This window comes from Carcharhinus amblyrhynchos, chromosome 17 (genome assembly GCF_965287045.1).
Source record: "Carcharhinus amblyrhynchos chromosome 17, sCarAmb.v2.hapA, whole genome shotgun sequence".
NCBI lineage: Eukaryota > Metazoa > Chordata > Chondrichthyes > Carcharhiniformes > Carcharhinidae > Carcharhinus > Carcharhinus amblyrhynchos.
In genome coordinates this window covers 38,438,051-38,465,284 of record NC_137340.1, presented here as the reverse complement: position 1 = coordinate 38,465,284, position 27,234 = coordinate 38,438,051, and the positions used below count along the sequence as shown (strand labels likewise).

General features: G+C 40.9%; 1 protein-coding gene across 1 annotated transcript in view; it reads right to left on the bottom strand.

Annotated features, from left to right (window-relative positions):
- The window catches only part of eno4 (enolase 4), a 75,363-nt gene extending 48,715 nt beyond the window's left edge, over positions 1-26,648 (bottom strand). Inside the window, exons 1-2 of the mRNA XM_080205836.1 lie at positions 26,362-26,648; positions 5,373-5,501 (exon numbers count right to left, since the gene is read on the bottom strand). Of these exons, the coding sequence (XP_080061962.1) occupies positions 5,373-5,501; positions 26,362-26,526 (294 nt within the window). The 5' untranslated portion in view covers positions 26,527-26,648. The remainder of the gene's footprint in view (positions 1-5,372; positions 5,502-26,361) is intronic.
- Positions 26,649-27,234: the final 586 nt, after the last annotated feature.

Here is a 27,234-nt window from a genome sequence, read left to right as displayed (position 1 = left end):
TTCATGTTCTCTTTATTTACTTTAAACATTTTAAATAAAAATGCTTAGTGCACCTCATGTTTTAGATGGTAATATTTTTAAAAATTAGAATCTAAATCAATTAATAAATAATTGAGATGAAAACATACTATAATTGGAGAAAATGAAAATTTAGAAAAATATGGAGACGTACTAAAAGCAAAAGAGATCAGGGTGCACCATTAATGATAATTTCAGAACAACTGAATGCAATTTAGGCAATTTCTCCAAGGAGAAATGATTTTAATACCAATACTGGAAATGATCTGCACATAGTGGAAAACACCTATATTCCATGTTTGTTAAACATACTGATCTGCTGGCATTTAATATAACAGAGGTCTTGAGGGGAAATGAGTTTTAGACAGCAGATAGATTTGCAATTGCAGGAGATTATGAGGAAATTGCAAATCGTGAAGTTCGTTTATCTGGCTAAGAACTTAAACAAAGCAGCTGATTAAAGTCAAGAAAACCAGTGCATGCAAGGATTTCATAGCTTATAGATATTAAATGCAAGAGAATATTGGCTGTTAAAATAGCTCTGCAAGACATCAGATTTTGTTGTAGACAAGTAATTTTTTTAAGCACGTCTTCACACACACTTTTTGCTCTTTGGGGAATAGTGGGGAAGTAGCAGGAGGATTCCTGAGCTGATCATCAGTCTATTGAACCATGTTATGAATGCTTTTTCCATAGCCAACAAATCCTGGCATTGGACTTGAACCCAGAGCTTCTAGTCCGGAGGTAGGGATGCTACCATTGTGTCACAAGACCTCCGCAGACTAGTAATGCTTGTGACCTACCAGCGTGCATTAGAATTCTGATGAAGGATCAACATCCAAAACATTAACCTTCCTTTTCTCTTTGCCAGTATCGATAGGCTTACTGACTGCGGTTTTCTGTTTCTGCCATCAGCAGCTTGCAATTTCCAGTTTCAAAGTTAAAGTTTAGCAAGTTGATGAGGACAAGGGCAGAAAACCCAGCCACAACATCTCTCCAGCATTTATTTGCAGACCAACAGATTTATTTTCTTGTAAGTTTGACCTGCTTTCTCTAATATGTAGGTTAAATATCAGCAGATGTTACCAAAGCACATGAAGCCATTTTCAATTAAAGATTACTTGCTGAAATTACTTTGTCATTCCAGCAGAATCCTGTTGTAAATTTGATAGAAGTCTTGTGAAATATCACAACTATGGTAGAATTTGCGTGTGCTGAATCCCTTGATAGCACCGTTGACGACTCCTTCTATGATTAAAAGTAGGCCAATTGGGCAGTAATTGGTGGGGTTGGATTTTTCTGCTTTTTGTGGACAGGACATGTCAGGGCAATTTTACATATTGCCAGGTAAATGCTAGTGTTGTAGCTTTACTGAAACAGCTTGGCTAGGAGCACAAGTTTTCAGTACCATTGCCAGAATATTGTCAGGGCCCATAACCATTACAGCATCCAGTTCAGTGGTTTCTTGATACCATGTACAATGAATCAAATTGGCTAAAGACTGTGATCCGGAGAAGGCAGTGGTGGATCATCCACTTAGCACTTATGGCTGAAGATTGTTGCAATGCTTTGGTCTTATCTCTTGACTTGATTGAGGATGGGGGTTATTTGTGGAGCCTTCTTGCTCAATGAGTTGTTTAATTGTCCACCACCATTCATAATTAGATGTGGCAGGTTTGCAGAGCTTAGATCTGATCTGTTAGTTACATTTATAGAGGCTGTTGACATAGTATTCTTTTTATCAGAAATATTAGGCAAAATTCTATACGGGAAAAAGCCAATGGAAATGTTATTTGCAACTAAATGAAATCCAACTGGAACATAACTAAAATATTACAGAGACAATCATTTCCTTTGAGATAACATGCATTCCACGAAGAGTGTGAATGAAAGAGGATTACAAATTGAAATCACAAGTCTAAAACAAATGATGGAGACAAAGGAAATCTCTAAACTTAAGTGGGTAGATACAAGCCATCAGTGGTTAGATTGTTTCACCAAAAGGAACTCTTCAACTGAGAAATTACTTGGAGTATTAGAAGAGGGAAAACTCAGGATGAGACTTGAAAATGTGCGATTTATTTCTCTTGTCTGAAAAAAGTGCACTTTTTTGCTTTAAGAAAGAATGGACTCTGTTAATGTTGTAATTATGCTACAGTGGAGTGCATGCTTTAGTTTGTAATTGAGAAAAGTTGCAACCAACTGGGAAAGATTAGATATTTTCCAAATGTATAAAAATTAGTTTACACTGGGTGTTGTGGAGGAACATGGGAGTCTGTGCCTGTACTTTGTGATTTTGTGAATCAAACCTGGATTAATGAGTACACTGGTCTCAGATTCATCCTTTCCTCAATATATGAACAGTGCTTTTAATACTGGGAGTACAGTGATGCATGGATTAGGGTTCAGGTGGTCAGTGATGGGGATTCAGGTGGTCAGTGGGGGAGTGGAGGGGGAGGGCAGTTGGGGGGTTTTGTGGGGACTTGGGGTGGGTCAGTACTATAGTTACCTAGATGTTAGAAATGCTTTTAACTCTTTTAATTTTTTAGAGTAACTACTACTATAAGATGGTTGGAATCATCCAAAGTTTGAACATTTATATTGTACTTTTGAATGGTTCTCATTGCAGGACAATTACGCAATGAAAATTTCAGCAATTATGATGCAATCCTTACTTGGAGACTTCCAGAGGTGGTTCCTCAGCACACCTCTGGACTAGCCTCCAGTTATGACACCCTGGAACTCTGAATTATGGAATGATGGGCCATCCATTAACCGCTACTCATGGTTTTCAGTTTTGTATCCATGTTGCTAATGCCCCTTTTAAGTATAGTGAGAGCTCTGGAATAAAAGTCTGTTATGTGACACTTTATCAAATGCCTTTCGGAAGTTCATGTATACCTTATCAGCAGTATTACCATCATCAACTCTCTCACACTTATCTCATCATGAAATTCAAGATAGTTAGTTAAACATGATTTTCTCTTAAATTCATAATAGCTTTCCTTAATATACCTATATTTGTTCAAATGATTTTTGATATTGTCCCAAATTATCATTTCTAGAAGTTTCCCCACCACTCATGGCTGAGGCTAAATCATGACCCTGAGGAATTCCTGCAGAATCCCTGTTGATATGATTGGCCTCCAACAATCACAACCATCTCCCAGGTGTGACTACAGACTATGGACAATTTTAACCTTGATTCCCATGGATTTCAGTTTTGTAAAAGTTCTTTCATATCATGCCTTGATATTAAGGGCAGTCAATCTTACCTCACCTTACATCTCACCCCTTACATGGAATGAACCTATGAAAGGAGCTTTTGCTCATCACCCTGCCATAACCCAATGTAACTCTGGCACAGGTAGGCCTCATGCCACTAAGCATACTGCCATGACAACAGACTGTAGCCCTGAATCACATACAGATATATTGAATTTTTAAATAAGACCTGTGTTTTCAAAAAAGGACAAATAAGCAAGAACTGGCCGTGACTGCAAAGTAACCACTTGATGGAATTCCTATGTGGATTATACTCAGATCAAAGAGATACAATGGAATGTTGCATCCTTTTTCAGACAGGGATGATTCAAAAGAAGATGCTATGCAAAATCAGAATTATAATCGCTTTTAGATTTTGGAATTATAAACTCTTTCGCAGCATATACTAGTACAGTGGAACTAAGACATCAGATTAGCATACCCAAGTTGCAGTTTTTTTAACCCCTTTTCTTGTCTGTTTCTGAAAGGGGAAAAGCACAAACATATCTGAGATATAACTCACAGGAGATGGTTTCTGCCAAGATGATAATTATTCTCCATTATCTCTGAAAGTTATCTGTGAGTTATATCTCAAACATGTTTGTGTTTTTCCCCTTTCAGGAACAGAAAAGAAAATGGGTTAAAAAAAACTGCAACCTGTATTGAATGCTAATCTGGTGTCCTAGTGCCACTGTACTAGGGTATGCTGTGGAAGTCACAATTAAAGAACACCCAATGGACATTGTGGTTTGCATGTTTAAAAAAAAGTCTCGCTCACTCTGATTATTGAAAGCAAGTCAGCAAAGCCACAGACAAAAGGAAACAGGACCACTCCTTCCAGCTAACCTGCTGAACCAAGGATCTCCAAACCAATTGCTCAACTGCCAAAGTCAGTACTACTGAATCACCCTCAACTTAATGGCTGCAATATTTCACCATCTATGCCTCATGGCCAAGTCAAAGACTAGTTTGTACATCTTTTTTAACTTTTATTTTTGGGCTCACTTCTCATTTCTAATCTGCATGTTTTTATTTTTTTTCTTGTGTTTTAGTAACTAGTGAAGTAACTAATAAACTGACTCTTACTTTAGAATCATAGAACACCTAAAGTGCAGAAGGATGCCATTCGGCCCATCGAGTCCGTACCAACAACAATCCCATCCTGACCCTATTGCCGTAACCCCACATATTTACCCAGCTAATCCCTCTAACCTACGCATCCTGGGACACTAAAGGGCAACTTAGGATGGCCAATTTGTTTAACCCACACATCTCTGGACTGTAGGAGGAAACTGGAACACCTGGAGGAAACTCACGCATACATGGCGAGAAGATGCAAATTCCACACAGACCCAAGCCGGGAATCGATCGCAGGTCCCTGGAGCTGTGAGGCAGCAGTGCAAACCACTGTGCCACCATGCCACTCTGGCTCAAGAGACATTTAATTCAAGAAAGCCTGGTTAAATTGGCTCTTGTTAAAACATAAATACATTTGGACTGGGAAAAGGTATCCACAGAGAAGGGATCCTCTTTAAATTAACCTTGCTCTGACCAACCAAAGGGTTTGAATAAAGAAGGGGAGTCAGTTCATCCCTTCTCGCCCATTAAAATTAAAGTTTTTGGGAAAATCTCACCCAGAATCAAAAATTGGGGAACCTTGCCTGGGAGAGGAGGTGAGTTGTAACAATACCTTACTGAAACTGATGAAGTAGAGCTGACATGCAATTGGTGCCTTGGGTCCTTGAAAATCGAGTGTGAGGAACCTATTTTTAAATTTTGAAAATAGTCTTTGAACAAAATGATATGGGATTAAAATTGTAGTAAATTTATGAACTTTAAAACTAAAAATAGTAAATAAGTGGAAAAAGGTTTATAAAATACACTATTTGTTGTAAAATTAAATACATGGAGATGTTACTGCTGAGCCATCAAGTGAACCCAATATAAAGACATTATAATACTTAATATAGAATATGAATATATTGTATTTTATAAGCTTACTTCTAGACAATCATGAACATCAACAATCAAAACTAAAATAGATCAGCATCACAGCGTCACATCCAGTGTATGAAAAGATCCAGTCAAACCTTCTCAAGATTCTTAATAACGCATAATAATTCCACTTCAACTGTCTGTTGACCTTCTGCATCTAGTATTTCTTTTCCAATAATCCTACTTATTGCAGCTGGCTTTGCAAAGTTGGCAAAGTAATTTGCCTGCAAACAAAAACAAAGAAAAATAAATTTAAATTTCCATATTTACATAAAATTAAAAATCTTTCCTCGACTAAAAGACATACAAAGTTACTGAAAATACAACACACATGCAAATATCACTCCATTATTCAATTATTTTGACATTTTCTTGGGAACTTTTTTTTTTAAAAGTTATAAGTTTACTCTGGACTGTGAGCAAACTATCTTTTCCTAAAGTCACATGACCTTACCCACATGACCAGCAAGGCATCTGTGAAGATAAGGACTGTTTGTTTATTTGACCTTTAGTAGCTCTAGAAGAAGAAATACCCCTTTCAGGGGCTGTGAGGCTCTGGTGATTTTCTGGTGGATTTCTCCTTTGAACTCATTTTTTGGACTCAGTTTGGGAATAAATCCAAAAGGAGGAGGTTGCCCAACTCACTCTCTCCTTACCTTGTCTGAAGTTCAGTCTAGTTATCAGTGTCCAGCTAGAAATCATGATCTGAACATAACTTGTCTATATTTGGAAACCTGAGAAGCTAAGATGTGAGACAGATCTCAAAGACATTGATGCTGCATTGTTCTCTTCTATGCTGAAGCTCCTTTGGAAAGAACCTCCAGATAACTACTTGACTAGCGATGTGTCTTTGCATGCAGGAACACTAGTCTGACAATGTCAAAACCCTTGAAACTTTATCCTTTCTTCAGAAAGTTTTCCTCTTAGCCAAAAGGTGTTTTTTCCCCTTAAATACCAACCTCAGATGTTTTGTCATGTGTGTGTATATGTGTTGGGATTGAAAAGGGTATGTAGTTTCATGGGTTCATGTTTGACTAATTTGGTGGAATTCTCTGTGAATATTACGTGTGCAGTGGACAATGGGGAACCTGTGGATGTGGTGTTACTGGATTTCCAGAAGACATTTGACAAGGTGCCACACCAAAGACTGCTATATAAGATAAAGGTGCACAGTATTATGGATAATGTATTAGCATGGATAGAGGATTGATTAACTAACAGAAAGCAAAGAGTCGGGCTAAATGGGTGTTTTTCTGGTTGGCTATCAGTGACTAGTGGTGTGCCTCAAGGATCAATGTTGGGACCGCAATTGTTTATGATTTACATAGATGACTTGGAGTTGGGGACCAAGTGTAGTGTGTCAAAATTTGCAGATAATGCTAAGATGGGTGGCACAGCAGAGTGTGCAGAGGACGCTGAAAGTCTGCAAAGGGATATAGATTGTCTAAGTGAGTGGGCAAGGGTCTGGCAGATGGAGTACAATGTTGATAAATGTGAGGTCATCCATTTTGGTAGGAATAACTATTATTTAAATGGTAAAAAATTGCAGCATGCTGCTGTGCAGAGGGACCTGAGTGTCCTTGTGTGGGAATCTCAAGAAATTGGTTTGCAGATGCAGCAGGTAATTAAGAAGGCAAATGGAATTTTGTCCTTCATTGCTAGAGGAATGGAGTTTAAAAACAATGAGGTTATGTTGCAGCTGTATAAAGGTCCCGGTGAGACCGCAGCTGGAGTACTGTGTACAGTTTTGGTCTCCTTACTTGAGAAAGGATGTACTGGCACTGAGGGGGTACAGAGGAGATTCAGTGGGTTGATTCTGAGTTGAGAGGGTTGGTTTATGAGGAGAGACTGAGTAGACTGGGGCTCTACTCATTGGAATGCAGAAAAATGAGAGGAGATCTTATAGAAACATATAAGATTATGAAGGGAATAGATAAGACAGAAGCAGGGAAGTTGTTTCCACTGACGGGTGAAACTAGAACTAGGGGACATAGCCTCAAAATAAGTGGAAGCAGATTTAAATTGAGTTGAGGAGGAACTTCTTCACACAAAGGGTTGTGAATCTGTGAAATTCCCTGCCCAGTGAAGCAGTTGAGGCTACCTCACTGAATGTTTTTAAGGCAAGGATAGGTACATTTTTGAACAGTAAAGGAATTAAGGGTAATGGTGGGCAGGTAAGTGGAGCTGAGTCCACAAAAAGATCAGCCATGATCTCATTGAATGGCGGAGCAGGCTCGAGAGACCAGATGGTGTACTCCTACTCCTAGTTCTTATGTTATGTTCTTATATCTGGATTACAAATTATATATTAACCAGTTATTGCAACTTGCTTTTAAAAATAGGTTGTTTTAAATCGATTTAAATAAATCAATCATTCTAGTTTACTGAAAGAAGCCTGGTTGGTGGAAACTGGAGCACCTGGAGGAAATCCATGCAGGCATGGGGAGAATGTGCAAACTCCACACAGGCAGTCACCCAAGGCCGGAACTGAACCTGGGTCCCTGACGCTAAGAGACAGCAGTGCTAATCACTATGTCATCTTGCTGCACCTATCTTCACTTCATTGGAACATTCTCTGATTGCAAGCCAAAGCCCTTTATTCTTGAAAACAAGATTTTTAAATGACTGCAAATTTTGCAATTTGAACTGAGACAGAAAAAGCTGTTTAAAAACGCAAGACCACTTTCCAAGGTAAAGGTGAGAAACTCAGGGGAATTTTCCTCTAAACAATCAACCAAAGAATTCCTGGAAATACACAATGGACAAAGTATTTCAAAACAAAACTGCCAGCCACTTGAGAGCAATTGCAAGCATCACAGAAAGTCTTTGGCACAGAAAACAAGCTGGGGGCCCTCTCTCTCTCCCTCATACTCTCTCTTTCGGAATTAGCATATTTCCCAGTTCAAAAAGCTAACATGACCATATACCTATCAATGAACTGAGATCTTATAATAATTGCAATTTCTTCTACACCTGATGCCCCTAAGTAACGTAACCTGAATTGACCACAATGTTTAATATGCACACGTCAAGTACAATGAACTGCCACTTAACTGTATATTCTTTTATCTTTTTATAAATTGGACTCCAACTCCCCATATTTCTGATGTATGTGTGTGTGTCCTAATGATTAAATGAAGGCCGAATACTTGATGTCATGATTTTATTATTTTTCTCAGGATTAGTGGTTAATAAATTGGCTCAAAAAAAATCTTGTTTGATTGACTATTATTCACAAGGGTATATCCTCATAAAAACTAACTTAAACCTTTGCTGTGACCAAGGGGGTTGAAATAGAAGGGAGCCAGTTCACTCTTCCTCACTTGGTCATGACAAAACTGGGGGCTCATATCCAGAATTGTTCCCACAGCCTGACAAAAAAATTGGAGTCAGGAAAGGAAAGCAACTTGAAAACACTTGGAAAATTTTTTTTGGGGTCTGTAAAACTGAAGTACTAAAATGTCCACATTTGATATCAATGCTTTCATAGAACAGAATGAGATAACCAACAAGATGTTAAGGAGCTCTGCTTAGAAGAACAGAGGTGGAGTTCCACCCCCAAGTCAGAAAAAATGAAATTTTTTAAATGGGTAGCAAAACATCTAGAGATGGAAATAGAGGGCCCTTGACAGATAAAGTAGGAACAGAAAAATTAAGATTGGAGCAGTGGAATTGGAACTGGAATTTGAGGAAGGGGAGGGAAACAGGAAAGGGTCACGCAAGAATAAAAGAAGGAGAAAGAATTCCAGATAAGAGAAAGTGTCAAGGGAAGGAAGTTTAAATTAAAACAGTCTGAGCTGAGAAGACAGGATCTCACTGTGTCCATTGGAACCATTTCTAGATCAGTCTTAAGGGACAAGGTGTTTGAGCTTGCTCACGAAGAGGTGGACACTTTGTTTCTTTCGAAAGGTTAGCACAGCAGTTAAAGTGGCCAGCCCATTACTGCTCCCTGCTGTTGCAGAGTAAGCTGACAGTAAAATTACATGAGGTTTACCCCCCTAACCCGAGGGAAGTGCAGCAGGATATAAAGCAGCAAAAAGAGCTATGCGTTTTGTGGTGACAGTCCACCATTAGCCGGTGGTGGGATCTTCTGGTCCTGCCACTATCAAAGGAGGTTTCACATTGCACGCACACGCCACTCCCGAGGAACCCACAGCCTGGGCAGCTGTTGGCGGGACCAGAAGAACCCTTCATTGAGAAGGGCCAGAAAATCCCACTCTAAGTGTATACCAGTTAATGCCAGAGGTATACCATCCAAAGTTCTGTATCCACAGGAAATTACCTTACCAGATGTACCTGGAATTTGAATGGATTAAACAGCTCACTTTTGATTGGAGGTCATGAGCGCTTGAAATTTAAGCTACCTATGAAAACCTTCCTGAAAATAATTCTCCTCAAGTAGTTCAAAACCACCATACCCTTTCCAGTAAGAACTTACGTAGAAGAACAGAGAGCCACAGGGCCAGGCAGGCAGAAACACTGGCTGATGATTATGATGATTATGAGTTTTTAAAAAATTCCTGAAAGTTACATGGGTTTTATATCATAAAGAAGAGTGGCCAATTTCCTTAGAATGAGGCAAGTAAGCCTACAGTGATATTGAGGGATCAAACGGCATGCTAGGAAAAGGCATTATCTATCCCTCAGAGAATGCAGTAAGTGCTAAGGTGTTGGCAAAGGGTACTGAAGAAGGGTAGATGGCCATCCCCTCATATGGGTGCAGCTAGAGTGCAAGCTTAAAGTTTACTTTATCAGTGTCACAAGTAGGCTCACATTAACATTGCACTGAAGTTACTGCAAAAAGCTTGCGTCAGGATCGGTGACTGTGGAGGGAAAGGAGGGATCCGCCTGCTCCTCGGCAATGAATTGATAGCATCCCAATCTCAGAGAAGCTGACTGAGATTAGGCAGGCAGAACAGTTGCAGGAGAAAGCACCTGGTATTTTTCCTGAGAGTGTAACCCAGCTTATTACCAGACAAACTCCATCAAAGGAAACTGAAGTGGCATTGCAAACAGATGACCCTATTATCTGGTTACCTGAGATGTTTTTCAGGAGTGTAGAGGACCTAATGAGGTAATAAATATTTCTTCCTTGGTTATGGCTCAGCAAGCCAACCCATTGTTAAAATGTTAGCACAAACTGAACCGAAGCAGAGGAAATCCTTGACTGCTTTAACATTAAAAATGAGATGGTGATGAGGAAGTGGAGACCCTTCATAGAGCTGCAAATTGGACAGTGACCTACCAGGTAATGGCGCCGCTGAGGTACTATGGGGAAATATTAAGACTAGTACATTAAATCCTAATCACTGGCATGTTGATATACGTAAAATCCAAGCGCACATCAGCCAGAATTTTTACAGGTCATCGCCAGTAAGTTTTTCCAGAGCCTGCCAGGCTGTGGGAAAATTCCTGCCCGCAATAAAACCTGCACCTGTGATCCCAATGCCAGCTTTTGGAAACAATTCAAAATTAAATTTAAGGAAGATTGGCTGAAGCCCACATTAAAACCCTTACAGTTGCACTACAAAAATAGAAATTCTAGCAAATTGGACATTACATTCACCCACCTAAATGCAGAACAGTGAGGAGACCTGACAAGGCTGCTCATGATATCTATATGCCACTAGCTCTACATGATGTACATATGCAAGAGGTCCCTCCAATAAGGTAATATCCCCACCTTCAGGTCCCAAGAAGCTGGCCCAGGTTTGGGAGGAGATTAATTACCAACTAATACAGCCTAGTTGCGCAAGTCAGACAGGTCCACAAAACTTTGCATTGACTACCAAAAGGTTAATGCAGCAACCAGAGTCATCTCCTACCCAATTGCTCACCTGGAAGACTGCATAGCTAGAGTAGGTAATGCAGCCTATGCAACAAATATGGATTTACTCAAGGAAGTAAAAGCCCATGCAAAGGAAATCTCTGCCTTCATGACTGCATATTAGTTATACCAGTGTCGAATTATGCCATTTGCACTCAGAAATGCCCTGACCAAATTTCAAAGGCTAATGAACCAGGTAGTGGCAAACATATCCAATCAAGCAGTGTATCTAGATAGCCTCCTAATATACACTGACATCTGGGAAACTCATGTAGAGTAACTGGAATCATTTATTATGCTTCAAAGCTCTCGGGAATAAAAGCCTTGTCTGCTCAATCTCTCCTCACAGGACATTCTTCTATCACAGGAGTCAGTCTAGTGAATCATTTTGCATTCTCTCTATAACAAATGTATCCTCCCTTAGCTTCATGGTACAGCCTGATTTAGTCACACCAAGACCCTTCATAATTGCAGTAATTGAATGACTTTTATATTCCAATCCCTCTATAATATAAGTTAACATATGATTTTCTTTCCTTGATGATATTTTAGACTCCAAACTGTGGACAGTGCAGGCTCCAGAAGAAAGTCCTTTTAGGAGAAGATCCCAATAAAGCAATGTGGGCAACAAATGACTCCAGAGAGACGGCAATTAGAAGCCACAAAGAGAGGGGGACAATATTCAAGTAAACAACAAAATTGTTGCTGACCACGTCAGTGCAATGAAATCATGAGCCAAATACTTAGTGCACAAGAAAGAAATGGCTGAGTAGCAGCTAAGAGATTAAAAAATAGAGCTATTTGGAAAATAAGAACATAAGAAATAGGAGCAGGAGTAGGCCATCTAGCCCTTCGAGCCTGCCCCGCCATTCAATAAGATCATGGCTGATCTGTCGTGGCTCAGTTCCACATTCCCGCCTTCTCCCCATAACCCTTAATCCCCTCGCTTATCGAAAACCCATCAACCCGCGTCTTAAAAATATTTAGCGAGGCAGCCTCCACCACCTCAACGGGCAGAGAATTCCAGAGATTCACCACCCTTTGAGTGAAGAAGTTCCTCCTCAACTCCGTTCTAAACCGCACCCCCTTTATCCTGAGGCTGTGCCCCCTAGTCCTACTGTCCTTTCTGAGCGGGAAGAGTCTCTCCACCTCTATCCTATCCATCCCATTCATCATCTTATATGTCTCAATGAGATCTCCCCTCATTCTTCTAAACTCTAACGAGTACAAGCCTAGTTTATTCAGCCTCTCCTCATAGCTCAACCCCTCAACTCCGGCGTCAGCCTAGTAAACCTCCTCTGCACTCCCTCCAAGGCCAAAATATCCTTGCGTAAGTGCGGCGACCAAAACTGCACACAGTACTCCAGCTGCGGCCTCACCAATGCACTATACAACTGCAGCAAGACCTCCCTACTTTTATATTCAATCCCCCTCGCTATGAAGGCCAGCATCCCATTAGCCTTCCTGACCGCCTGCTGCACCTGCAGGCTGGGTTTTTGCGACTCATGCACAAGGACCCCGAGGTCCCTCTGCACTGTCGCCTGCTGCAGTTTTTCGCCACGTAAGTAATAGTCCTTCCTACCATTATTCCTACCAAAGTGGACCACCTCGCACTTGCCAACATTAAACTCCATTTGCCAGTTCCTGGCCCATTCGCCCAGCCTATCTAGATCCTTCTGCAGGCTCTCCACACCCTCTGCGCAATTTGCCGTTCCACCAATCTTGGTGTCATCAGCAAATTTCGACACCATACACTCGGTTCCCTCCTCCAGATCATCTATATAAATGGTAAATAGCTGAGGCCCCAGCACCAACCCCTGGGGCACTCCACTAGTCACCAACCACCAATCCGAATAGCACCCATTAACATCCACCGACACAATGCCCAAACTGCAACAGCAGAAGACAGTACAGAGCAAACAAATGGCTCTGGCTGAAGGAGAGCTTTCTGAGGTAAATCAAGAAAAGAAAAATGTGCAAAAAGCAAATGAAGTTGTTCCACAGAACAATGTAATATTCACATCAGAACTGAACTGAAAGATTTAAAGTACAAAGTGGGCGGCACAGTAACACAGTGGTTAGCACTGCTGCTTCAAAGCTCCAGGGACCTGGGTTCGATTCCTGGCTTGGGTCACTGTCTGTGTGGAGTTTGCACATTCTCTTCGTGTCTGCGTGGGTTTCATCCGGGTGTTCCAGTTTCCTCCTGCAGTCCAAAGATGTGCAGGTTAGGTTGATTGGCCATGCTAAAATTGCCCCTTAGTATCCTGACGTGTAGGTTAGAGGATTAGTGGATAAAATATGTAGGGATATAGGGGGTAAGACCCGGGTGGGATTGTGGTCGGTGCAGACTCGATGGCCGAATGGCCTCTTTCTGCACTGTAGGAATTCTATGATTTCTAAGGCTCAAGCTGAGTATATAACTTTGAAAACATACGATAAACCGAAGTTTTCAATGAACCAAGTTGTTTGAGATCTGAACAAATAAATTTCAAACAGTGATGCAGAGATACCAGGAGAAAATAGCAACCCTCAATTCCACAATTAGCAAATCAAATTGGGAAAACTCAACCAGTTATACAGTCATGCAAATCAGTAGATGGAAAAGCTATGCAAAGAAGCTGCAAGCCTGAAATACTCGCTGAAGACTCAATATGCCACCATAGAATAACAGGAGAAACTAAAAAGGACATTGAATATTACATTGAGGGACATTGAAAAAGCTGCATTGGAACTACCAGTAGCAACAAATTCATGCACTGAAGCCCAGACCGAGTTGGCAAGAGATCAACAAGAAAATAAACAGTCGAAAGAACAGCTAATTGTCTTTCAAGATCAAGTGCAAAAGGAAATTACAATTATTCAGTAATATGAAGAAATTAAGGTCATCTTAAGAACAGCAGGATAAACTCAAGGAAATTCTAAATTATAGAGAAACCCCAGATGAAGCAGACAACTTCACAAAGAAAAGGAAAATCTTTTAAATAATCTTCACTCTCTGCAAACACACCTCAGGTCACAGTTTGCACCTCTGGCAAATTACAAAGAAAAAATTAATTGAATGTATTCTGGACAAATGTGAAGAACTAGTTCGCAGTGAAGACTCAATAACATTTTGTATTCCAGGAAGAGGCCAAAAGCTACAAGGAAAAGGATAGGAGATCTTAAGAACCAACTCAATATCTCCTCGCTGTCATTCAAAGTAAAGGCCTTAGAAACTTCCAAGCTGAGAGTGGATAATGAAGCCAAGAGTGGCACAATTGCAGAATTGAAACAGTTTGAGACTTCGACAGACAGACCAAGCCAACAGTATACCAAAATGAAGGACAAAATACTGTTGCAGAGACAGAAAGACAAAAATTAGATTGGAAAACATAAATCTCACCATGGCAATGCAAGGAACTAGAAGAACTGGATGTATGGAGTACCATTGAGTTGTTGAAAAATCATGAGCTTAATGAAAAGTTTCATAAGCTTGTATATCCACTTGAACATAAAACAGCAAACAACCATTTGGATGAAATTGTCAGACAAGTGGAAATGAAGGTGCCATTTGCAAAATGTCAATGTTGGGCAAGAACATGGCAGACACCACAGAAAAAGAAAATTCAAGTTCACTCCTGGAATGAATGGAGTGCACATCCCCCATGGAGAGAATCAGACAAACCCATGGTGTCCGAAGAAAACAGACAGATTGTTTTTAAAAGGAAACACAACTTGAAAGAGTACAAAAAGCAAATCAAATGAAGATAACCACGTACAAGAAATACAAGATATTACTACCATTCCTACAAATAGGACAGACAAAAATGTGGAATAACTGTCAAGTCAAAAAGAGGGCCTGTATTTATCAAGTCAGACACGTGTTGGGGGTGAAGAGGTAGCAAGCATATACTATAAATGGTTATACTCCATTAGAAGGGAGGAAAGTTTTCTTTTGAGAAGAAATGGGATATAGCTTTGCCTGCATACCTTTGTGATGTAAAGGTGCTCAGCAGAGAAAGGGTGACAATGGGATTGGTGGATAACTCTGTCCACAGTATAACTGGCATATGGTAATGGACTCAGAACAGTCAAGAAGCAAACTGCATGGCAGCAGCAGCATGTATTGGCAGTAAGTGGCATCTGTATGTTATTAAGGATTACCAGTAAATGGTTCATGTTTAAACATACTAGTCTCAAGATCCGATCAATTAAACAAATCTGCTTTTCTATCGAAATGGATAGCTCAACTTTTTTCCATATTATATTCAATTTGCCAGAATATTATTATATTCTTAACCTGTCTCTATGCCTTTGCAGCCTCATTGCATTCTCTTCACAGTTTATTTTTTTCTACTGTCAGGAAACTTGAATATATATTACATAGCATGTGATCATCTCTATATTTGATATAATTGTTAAAGATTGGGTTCAGTCATTGACCCTTGTGGTAGCCCATTAGCAACTGAAAATGACCTTTTTATTCCAACTCTTTTTCTGATCATTAACCAAGCCTTAATCACTGCTAATACGTCATTCGTCTTGTGAACCTTAATTTTATTTAATAACCCTTTCTGTGGCACCTTATCGAATGCCTTTTCAAAGTACCATATCCATCAGTTCTGCTTTATCTACTCTGCTATTCATAACCTTAAAAAAACTAACAGACTTATGAAACATGATTCCCTTTCATAAGTGCGTATGTCCAAACATTTTATGCGACTAGTAGGAAAACACCATTGGTCTGAAAATTTTTTGAGCGCACCTCCTTGTTCCTTCAACATCATTAGCATGATTTTATTACAGGACTTCGGGAATGGAAACAGGAGATTCTGGGGATGATTTTTAGCCCATGTTTGCCATCAAAGAGAACAGTGATTTCGGCTGAAAATCCAGAGAAAATCAGGAAACGTAATTCTCTCTGGAGAAATCACATTCCATGATGCTCCCTGCCCCTCACTGGTGACGTGACGAGGTTCACACCCACAAAGGGAAAGAACCCAATTTTAATCTATTTAAATACATTTTAATTTAATTATCAGGCACCTGTATCCCATCATATTATCCACCCCATCATATTTTCAAATCTTGCCGACACGCCAAAGGAATCCCCCCGGGAGCACAAAGGTGAATATAGGTCTGGGGGAGAGGAAGATTGATGTGAAGATGCCGGCACTGGACTGGCATAAACACATAAGAAGTCTCACATTTCAACAATTGTTTTGTAAATTAGGTTTGTGTCTTTATATGCCCTGTTTGTGAATAGAACTCCCACTTACCTGATGAAGGGGCAGTGCTTCAAAAGCTAGTGGCTTGTGCTACCAAATAAACCTGTTGGTGTTGTGAGACTTCTTACCGTGGAGAGGAAAATACCAGCGATGACAAGTGGAAAAGGAGATGCTGGTGATGGGGGGGTGTTGGTGGCTGGAGGAAGGTGAATGCTGTGTCCCTGATACCTTCATGATGGGGTGGGGAGAGTGTTCTTTAGGCCCAGCTGCACAAAATGACAGTATGAAACAGGCCCCCATGCTTTCTTTTGACAAAAAAAGTGTTAGAGGAAACACACTAGTTTTAGGCACCACCATTTTTTGGTAAGACTCTGCCCACAGTATCTGGATAAATAAAACCATTTTTATTATTAGTTTTAGTCACTTGATAGTACAGAATTTGAGAATTGCTAGAAAAAGAAATATGCTGTCATAGCTTTTCCACTTGCGCAGGACAAGAATGTCAAATCTGAAAAACAGGTAAAGCTGGCCATTTCATATGACTACTATTCAGTGGCTACAAGAGTGGTGTTTTCCACTAACAGGATGCTGCCATCAAGTCAGAAAGACATTCCATTTACCTCACAAATGAATCATGTGGGACATGAATTTTAACACTGGTGCAATTCCAGGCTACTACCTAGCAGATCATATCAAACAGCATGTTTGCATCAAACAGCAATAGGCAGACTGCTGATCATACTCAACCAACCTATGCTTGCAAAACGCAGAGCACAATGTTTAACGTTAGACGTCAGTCTGTGATTGAGCAGCATTTACTGAACAGTCCAGAGCATGTTGACAACTAACACTAACAACCAATTTAAGGTTATTAATTGGGCTTGCGATGTAGCTCATTTACACTTGCTAGTTGCTATATACATTGTATATGCATATACAGAGATCCAATCTCTGTAAGCAAAAGGAATTTATCTAGACAATGCACCATTTGAACTGTGCATTGAAGACTCATACAGTGAGGATAATCTAGAGAGTTCATTAGTGTTCCCAAGGAGATTTGATGAATGATATTTTGTATGTACATGCTGACAACAGCAATGTCATCTTGGCATCTGGCTTGCCGTCAGAGATAGAACACTAGCGTGTTGCCAGTGGTGCATGAGTAAATTTCCTTCTATACAAGGTGCTGGTAAAAATGTTTGATCCCAAAATGATGCCTACTTCTTCCTTCTCCACCTGTGCATAGTTTATTTCTACTTTGTTCCAGAATCTTGATGCAAACGCTGTTGGCTTTTCTTTATCATTGGGCATCACAACAGAAACCATGGTCTCACCCCACAAGATGATGAATCGCAAGCCAGTTGAAAGGGTAGCTTTGGATCCAAGTGTGTCAGTAGTTCTGTCCTTAATAATGCCTCCTTAGCTTGTACAAAGGTGTTCTCACACTGATTCACTCATTTCCTGTTTTGATACAATAAGTTGTGTAAAGGCTTGAGAATACTTGCTAGATTGGGGACAAACCTTCCATAATAGTTTAACAAACCCAAAAATTATCAAAGCTCATTTACGTTTTGAGGTGCAGGTGCCTCAGTTATAGCTTTCACCTTTGGAGGTGGTTGTGCAGTCTCTTTTCATCTATGACATGGCCCGGGTATTAGAAGTTTTAAAGAATTTTCACGTATCTTCCATATTCACAGTCCGCAATCTTCTAGTCTGAGCAATGCAGCACCCAAATCTTGAAGATGCGCTTCTTCATTCTTTCCAGTAACTAAGATATTGCCTAAGTAGCACTGGACTCCTTCTAGTCCACTTAGAATTCGAATCATGGCACATTGGAACAATGCAGTTGCAGATGTAATGCAAAATGGAAGCCTTTTATGTCTGAATAGCCCCTGATTTTTCACAATTGTCAAATATTGGTGTGAGTCTGGATCGACATTTATCAGAAGATAAGCTTGACTAAAGTAAACTTTACTGAAATATTGGCCTCTAGCCAATACAACAAATAAATAATCAATTAAAGTCAGAGGGTTCTTGCTCTGCACACAGTGCCAGATTGATAGTGACTCTAAAATTGGCACATATGAATACCAAACCATCTTTTATCATCACAAGAACAATCAACATGGTCCAATAACTTACATTAATGGGTTTTGGGGACACCTATCGTGATCAGCCACTCTAATTCTGCCTCAGCCTCAGGCCTGATGGCATACAGCACTGACCTAGCCTCTAAGTAGTTTGTTTGGCTTTCTTTAAAATCCTTGGCAGACCTGCTTTGGACTCCGACATGAGATTCACCTTAGGCCAGTTTAGCTTGATTCTCTCAAGCCAGGTTCTCCCCATTAGGGCTGGATAGGTAACCTTTAACAAAATGTAGGGGCAAGTCTGCAGTCTGTCCATTTAGCTGCATATTTACATCAATATGGCCCCTCAACTGAACCTTTTGAATGTTTTAAGACAATATGGCATGGTTTCTCTAGGTAAATAGTTTCTGGTACCAAGGAAACTGCTGCTCCATTATCCACGTCCATTTTCACTGATTGTTCATTCAGCAAAGGAATGACCCAGTAACAGTTTGTTGCAATGACCAGTACATTCAATGACAGTTCGTCATTTGACTATGGCTCTGGTCCTTTTTGTAACCTTTTTGTATCCCAGGGATCCTTTTTCCTCTAGTTAGGTTGGCACCTGATACACTTAGTTCTTGCTTTTATAATTCTTGTTTGGAACTTTTCTTTCACCAACAAATGCATTCAATCTACCTTTTTTTTAAACCACAGTTCCTGCATTTGCACTTTTGCACCAGCAGTCAGCTGTCTGCCCTGTTTTTGCACATTGATGGCAATTTTGAATCTGTGTCTGTGTTCAGGTTTCAGGTGATACCTTATGGACTTTCGTGCTCAAGCTCAATTGTTGAGCGCCTTGGCTGCTAATTCCATTGAGAGCATAAGTTTAAGTCACTTTCTGGATAACTTCTCTTCTTAACTCACACATTAGTCAATCTCTAATGGTGTCATTCAAGGCATCTTCAAATTCACAGTATTCAGCAAATGTCTTGAAAGTGGGTATGAACTGTATGATTGATTCACCTTCTTGTTGGTTACGTCTATGGAAACTGAATGTTTTGGTGATTATCAAAGGTTTAGGTGAGAAATACAATGTCATCATAGATTTTTGGAGCCGGGTTTTTCTGGCTGTGTATAGTAAGAAGTCTCACAACACCATGTTAAAGTCCAACAGGCTTCTTCAGGTGAACTCACCTGAAGAAGGAGTAACATTCTGAAAGCTTGTGCTACCAAATAAACATGTTGAACTTTAACCTGGTGTTGTGGGACTTCTTACTGTGCTTACCCTAGTCCAACGTTGGCATCTGGCTGTGCTAGACTTTGCAGGAGGTTGAATGTTTCTCTCCTCTCCAACTCACCCCATATACTCAGGATAGACTGTTATATGTCTGCTGCAATTTTGATCACTTGGGCAAGGCTTTGCACCCCACTTTATCCTGATTATGGTGTTACATCCAAGGTGAACACTTGTTTCATAATTCTGTCTTCATTTTTTTAAAAAATGCACTCATTTACATAGGCTTGAAGAAATCGTCCAGAAACTTAGTCCAATGTCAGCATCTCCACGCCATAAACTTAGGGCCAGTGTTCTCTGCTCCAGATTTTCAGTGTTCCTCTATATCTTCCCAGCTGGTGGGCACAGCATTCGTATGGGGATTGTGGAAGAGAGAATGCTTCCCATCACACCAAGGGAATTGTTTGTTCTTGATGCAGAAATGCTCATAAAGGTTGCACTGCTGTGTCTTCAGGTAGCAGCAGTTCAACATACAGACACTTACATTAGGAACTGCAGCAATAAAGCTCAGGATCTTCCACACTGTTTCTTACTGCTGGGCACAGCTGACAGCTGCCGAGCAAGAGATAAAGCTCTGGAAAATCCCACCCCAAACCACCACCACCTTGTGAAAATGTGTAATTTGAATCTTTCAGCTTATGAATTCCACCACTCAGTGTTCTCATCACATGGTCCCATGGCACCAAAATCCCCATCATTTTTCCTTCTCGGGATGGCTTGCATAAGCACAATGTGCCACAAATTTTTAGCTCTACCTTCCTTCTTTTATACAACGTAACCCTGAGCTCAATCTGTTTCCTTCTGAGTTTTGCAACGCCCCCAGTTCTAAATTATTCTTACGGGTTTTTTAAACTTACAATGCTCCCTGTATCATTCTAGATCTATCCAGGATGAGCATGTGGTAAGCTTCTTTTCGATATTGGTTTCTCCAAAATTTCTGTTTAAATTTTGGTTCCTTCAATGGCTGCTACTATTATCTGGCACCCCTCTGTCACCAGCTTTGGTGCAGCAATGTTTTTTAAAACTTCTGATATCTGCAACATGAACCAATGATTTTCCCCTTGTTCCACCAGATTGCTACAATCCTTTTCTGGGTGTTTGCAGTGTGAATCGATCACTTTGTCGCTAATCTTCATTGTAGTATCTTTAAAGGATAGGTTTGCAGATCATGAAGATACAATCAAATAAGAACTTTGTTAGAAAGGTGTTAACTCTCCAGGCTGTTAGGATAGACTGCCTGTTTGCCTGTGCAAATGACCAATGAAGTCATCAATACATCATGTGATTGGAATGACCCTGTTCCAACTAGGAACAAACATGAATACAAAACAGTTTTATCACCCCCTTGCTATTTATGTGTCTATAGGAGACTTTGAAATTCCCCTTTATGTTGACTGACAATCTTCTATTAAAATTCCTCTTCACTTCTCTTTCTTGCTTTTTCACCTTCCTCCTGAATCTTCTGGATTCAGCTTGGTTCTCGAATGTATTTTCTACATGGCATCTGTCATAAGATAAAGCACAATCTCACTTTAAGATAGAGTTTCATCTTAAACTCTGTCTCTTTTTTTATCCAGGGAGCTCTGGATTTGTTTGCTCTACCTTTCCCTTTTGAAGGAATATACCTTGATAGTGCCCAAACCATTTCATTTTTGAACGTAGCCCATTGTTCAGCTACAGTTTTTCCAGCTGACCTTTAGTTCTATTCTAGTCTATCCAGCCCAACCCTGTTCAAAATTACTTTTACTCTGGATTTTCCATTGTCCTTTTATTCCACCATCCTAAACTTTACGATACAGAGATCACCATTTACTGAATGTTCCCTCACTGACACTTGATCTTCGTGGCCCCCTCATTTCTAAGAACCAGGTCCAGAAGTGTTTTATTTCTTGTTGGACTACACTTGTACTGTTCTAGAAAACACAATTTAGGAATGTTTGTTCCTCTCTTCCCTTTACATTCCCTCTATCCCAGCTTATATTCAGGTGATGAGAGTCCTCTGTTATAGCTACACTATAATGTTTGCACCTTTGTAATTTCCCTACAGATTTGTTCCTCTACATCCTTCCCATTACTTGTAGATCCATAAACTACACCTAACAATGTATTGTACCCTTTTTGTTACTTAGCTCTAGCCAAATTGATTCTGTCCTTGGACCCTCAAGGACATCCTTTCTCCCACATTGCAATACTCTCCTTAACCAACATCACCACCCTTCCTCTTTTTCTGAACATCTTGTATTCATGAATAATTAACACCCAATCCTGTTCTTCCTTGAGTCAGGACTCCATTATCACCACAACATCATTATTCCCTGGGGCAATCTGTGCCTGTAACTCACCAATCTCATTTACTATATACTCCATGCATTCACAAATGTCGGACGGGACTTTCCGCATAACCCACCATGTGTTTCAAAGCGGTAAAAGCAGCCCAGCATTGACCGGCAGCAGGATCTTTTGGTTCTGCCATTGTCAATGGGGTTTCCTACTGAATTCACTCCTCGCCACTGGGAAACCTGCAGAAGTTCCCAAAGGCATGAATGACTGCAAAATTCCAGCCATGCAGTAGAATCCTAATTTAGGCTTCATTATCATAAAATAGAATCATAGAATCCCTACAGTACAGAAAGAGACCATTCAGCCCATCGAGTCTATGTCAAGCACAATCCCACCCAGGCCTTATTCCCACATTTACCCTGCTAATCCCCCTGACACTAGGGTTAACTTACCATGGCAATCAACCTAACCCGCACATCTTTGGAATGAAAGAGTAAACTGGAGCATCCAGAGGAAACCCATGCAGACATGGGGAGAATATGCAAACACCACACAGACAATGACCCAAGCTGGGAACTGAACCCAGGTCCCTGGCACTCTGAGACAGCTAACCACTGTGCCATCCTAAACATTTTCTCTTACTCAGAATCCATCTATTAACTGTGAGTTATCCCTCAGGTTCCACCCATTGCCCAGGTAATTTAAACCTTTTCCAACCACACTAGCAATCTCCCTATGAGGATGTTAGTCCTGGCCCTATTAAGGTATAACCTGTCCAGTTTGTCCAAGTCCCACCTGCACCAGAACTTGTCCCATTGCCATAGAAGCCTGATGCCCTCCCTCTTACACAAATTCTCAAACCACATATTCATTTACTCAATCCTCCTTTTCCTATACTCACTAGCATGTGACACTAATCCTGAAATCACTGCTCTTGAGGTCCTGTTTTATAATTTCCCTCCTGACTCCCTAAAATATGCTTTCAAGACCTCATTTTTCTACTTATCTATGTCACTGGTAGCAATTTGGACCACAACCTCTTATTGTTCACTCTCCCCAAAGGATGTCCTGCAGTCACTCTGTAAATTTCTTGACCCTGGAACTGGTGAGCCAACACACCATCTTGGAGTCACATTTACTGCTGTAGAACCACCTGCCTGATCCCCTGATTATGGAATTTCCTTTCACTATTAATCTTCCACTCTCCTTCCTCCCCTCCTGTACAGAACAGCCTCCCATGGTGCCACAGACCTGGATCTGGATGCACTCCCCTGAGGAGCCACCACCCTCACCAGTATCCAAAATGGAAAATATTAGCAAACATGATAAGCTTAGGGAATTCCTACGTACCTGCCTGGATCTCTTAGGTTGCCTGGTAGTCACCCTTTCCTTCTCATTTAACCTGCAGTGTGACCACTGCCCTAAACGTGCTTTGCACATTGTTCTTTGTCGCACAGACACACAACAATGACTCAAACTGCCATTTAAATTCCAAAACCCAGAAGTCAAACTTCTGCAACAAGTGACACACACAAATTTTCCAGCCGCGCTCGCCCCAAAAACCAGAAAATCCTGAGGTCAACAAATCTTTGCATGGTCCATGTCCCGCCTGTTACGATCTCCGTGGTGGGTAGGGGAAAGATTCCGCACTTGGTGCGTCCATGACTTCCTAGATACCTCAGGATGCACATGCCACACAATTGAGCTGACCTGCCATACTATATAAATCCTGGAATACCTAGATAACAAAGACACCTATGTCAGACTTGCATTTATCAACTGCAGCTCAGCCTTCAACACCATTATTCCTCCAAAACCCATCTCCAAACTCTGTGGTCTGTGGCTCGACTCCTCCCTCTGCAACTGGATCCTGAATTTCCTAACCCACAGATCACAATCAGCAAGGATAGGCAACAACACTTCCTCCACAATCATCCTCAACACCAGTGCTCCACAGGGCTGTGTCCTCAGTCCCTTACTATACTCCTTATACACCTATAACTGTGCGGCCAAATTCCCCTCCAGCTCGATTTTCAAGTTTGATGATGACACCACGTGGTGGATTGGATCTCAAACCATTACAAGATGGAATATAGGGAAGAGATAGAGAATCTCATGAACTGGCATGGCGACAATAATCTCAATGTCAATAAAATGAAGGAGATCATCATCGACTTGAGGAAATGCTCCTGTCGATATCAATGGGGACAAAGTAGAAATGGTGGAGAGCTTCAAGTTTTTAGGTGTCTAAATCACCAACCATCTATTCTGATCCCTCTATACTGACACTATAGTTAAAAAAACCCACCAATGCCTGTACTTTCTCAGAAGACTAAGGAAATTTGGCATGTCCGCTATGATTCTCACCAACTTTTATAGATGCACCATAAAAAGCATTCTTCCTGGTTTAATTGCAGCTTGCTATGGCTCCTGCTCTGTCCAAGACCACAAGAAACTACAAAGGTTGTGAACAAAGCCCAGTCCATCCCTTAAACTAGCCTCTCACTGACTGACACTTCCACACTTCCCACTGCCTCAGAAAGGCAACTATGCACCCTGGACATACTTTCTCCCACCTTTTTCAGTCAGGAAAGTTATACAAAAATCTGAGGACATATGCCAACTGACTCAAGAACAGCTTCTTCCCTGCTGCCACCAGACTTATTAATGGACCTACCTCACATTAAGTTGATCTTTCTCTACACTCTAGCTATGACTGTAACACTACATTCTGTACTCTATCTTTTCCTTCTCTATGTATGGTATGCTTTGTCTGTCTTGCATACAAAAAAGAACACATTGCACTGTACACTAATGCATGTAACAATTATAAATCAAATACAATTAGAATAACTTATTAGTTACTCACCATCACCTTTTTTTGTGGAATATGGGCAGCGCTGGCTAGTCAGCATTTATTGGCCATCGCTAGTCGCCCTTGAACTGAGTGGCTTGTGAGGCCATTTTAGAGGGTAGTTGAGAGTCAACCACATGCTTATCCTGTAGCCAGTACCGGATTTAGGCATAAACTAAACAAGCTACAGCTTAGGGACTCAGAATCCGCAGGGGCCTCACAAAATTTCAGAAGGTTTACAATGAAGAGGACATTTAAGAGCGGATACTAGAAAAGAAAAAGAAAGCACCAGCTTGAAGAGCAACTCAAAAAATTACCAAAACCCGACAGTTACTTTCCTCCAGAAACACATAAGGATCCACAAACCCAAGATGATCAGCAAAGTCCAAAACAACCACAGCCTAGTGCCTCTGCTACTGAGACAACAGAGTCTGGAATCTCAGCTGAGGAAAACACTGGAAATGATGCAAATGTGAGCGTTGCAGAGCTGACATTCACAGTTGAAACAACAAAATTCACAAAACTCAATGATGTGTCTTATTATTTGAGGACACAATTCATGATTTTGCTTCTGAGAAATCAAGAAAGAAAATGTTTTAAGTTGTATCTGATATCAGTTTTCTGACTTTGCAAACAATTTCATTATTACTTACATTAATAAAAGTGATCCTGATTAATATATATGCAAAATGCTGACAAAATAAGTAAAGTATCTTAAAATTATTTTAAAAATTACATTTAAGTATTGTTTCCAGGGTATACTATATTATAATCTATGACAGAGATCAAGGCAGCCAAATGATAAATATGTAATCAGTAAATGCATTCATTTGAAAATAATTTGTATTTTTCACTTTAAATACATTGCTATTAAATAATTAAACGGCATAATTATGTTTTCAATTTTTTGTGGCCACCCAAGGTCCTGTTTTGGTACGCACCTTTGTCAGACTATTTCGTGTAACTTTTTAACAAGAGGCCTCCAAGCTTTATATAGTTTAGGGCCTCACCAAGTCTAAATCCAGCACTGTCTGTAGCAAAGTAACAACCAGGATGCCAAGAAAGGTAGAACGAAAGGATCACCTAATTCTCTCTTCTCCAAACTCTCTCACTCTAACTTAATTAAGTATTCTAAATACACACCAAAGCGGTATACTAGTGCAGCTAAATGGCACACAAGATGACCGAGTTCTTTGCATGAGGTTGGTTAGGCTCCTCCCACAGCGCCAGATTTTCTTGAAATTTAAGAAAGTAAGAGTGGTCCTAATTTTGCGGGATTGGGAGAGGCAGGGGGAGGGGGAAGCAACAGGAGAGAGAGAGAGAGTTGAGAAAGTTAAACCCTGGTGGCAGCCCGACACATAACACATTCAACTTGGACTCCTGCCGAATTGTACCCAAGCTCGGAAGCGGTTGCACAACTATCAAGCAAGTGGTGGAAACTTTTTGCTCTATGCCGTTATTAGCAGCGTTATTTTTTTGAACCCGAAACGGGAAGCGCTGCATTTTTAACTCCCCTCACTTGCAGCACTAAGCACCATCGTTAAAATACCCACCAGGTGCCCGTAAATATCGTCGGGTTTGTCATAAAACATGGTGTTGAGCACGTCTTGCATCCTCTGCGGCACCAAGTTGCTCCTGTAGTACTCGGCCGCGCGCTGCTTGAGCTGGCCGAAGTCTCGAACCTGCTCCGCGCTGTGACCGTTACTGCTGCCCGACATCCCGCTCGATTACTTGGCGTTATTAAAAACAAACTCTGATTAAGTTTGATCAATTTTTTTCCCAAACGCTCGCTGCCGGTTATAGAGTTTTAAACCGCCGTTCCGGGGCGATCGGCCAGGCGCTTCCTTCGCCGTTGCTAGGCGACCTGCGTTCGCGAGGCGGGGCCTGACGTCACGGGTTCCACCTGTCGAGCTGGTTCACCTGCAGCAGCCGGGACAGCACTCCCATAATGGACAGGATTGGCAGGGAGGGGGTCACACCACACCAGGTTAATAGTTCAACAGGTTTGTCTGAAATCAACTCACAGTGGACACTACTGTACGGGCAGACTTGTCACCAACTGTGCGCTGTGTGGACATACTTATCATAGAAACATAGAAGATAGGAGCAAGAGGAGGCCATTTGGCTCTTTGAGCCTGCTCCACCTTTATGACAATGGCTGATCATCCAACTCGATAGCCTAACCCTGCTTTTTTTCCCGGGAGTTTTATCACCAGGAGTGCACTGTGTGGACAGGCTTACTACCAAGAGTGTACTATGTGGAAAGGCTTAGCACCAGGAGTACACTGTGTGGACACACCTAGCACCAATAGTGTACTATGTGGAAACATTTAGAACCAATAGTGCAGCATGGTGGCACAGTGGTTAGCACTGTGCCCTCACAGTGCCAGGGACCCAGGTTCAATTCCAGCCTCAGGTCACTGTCT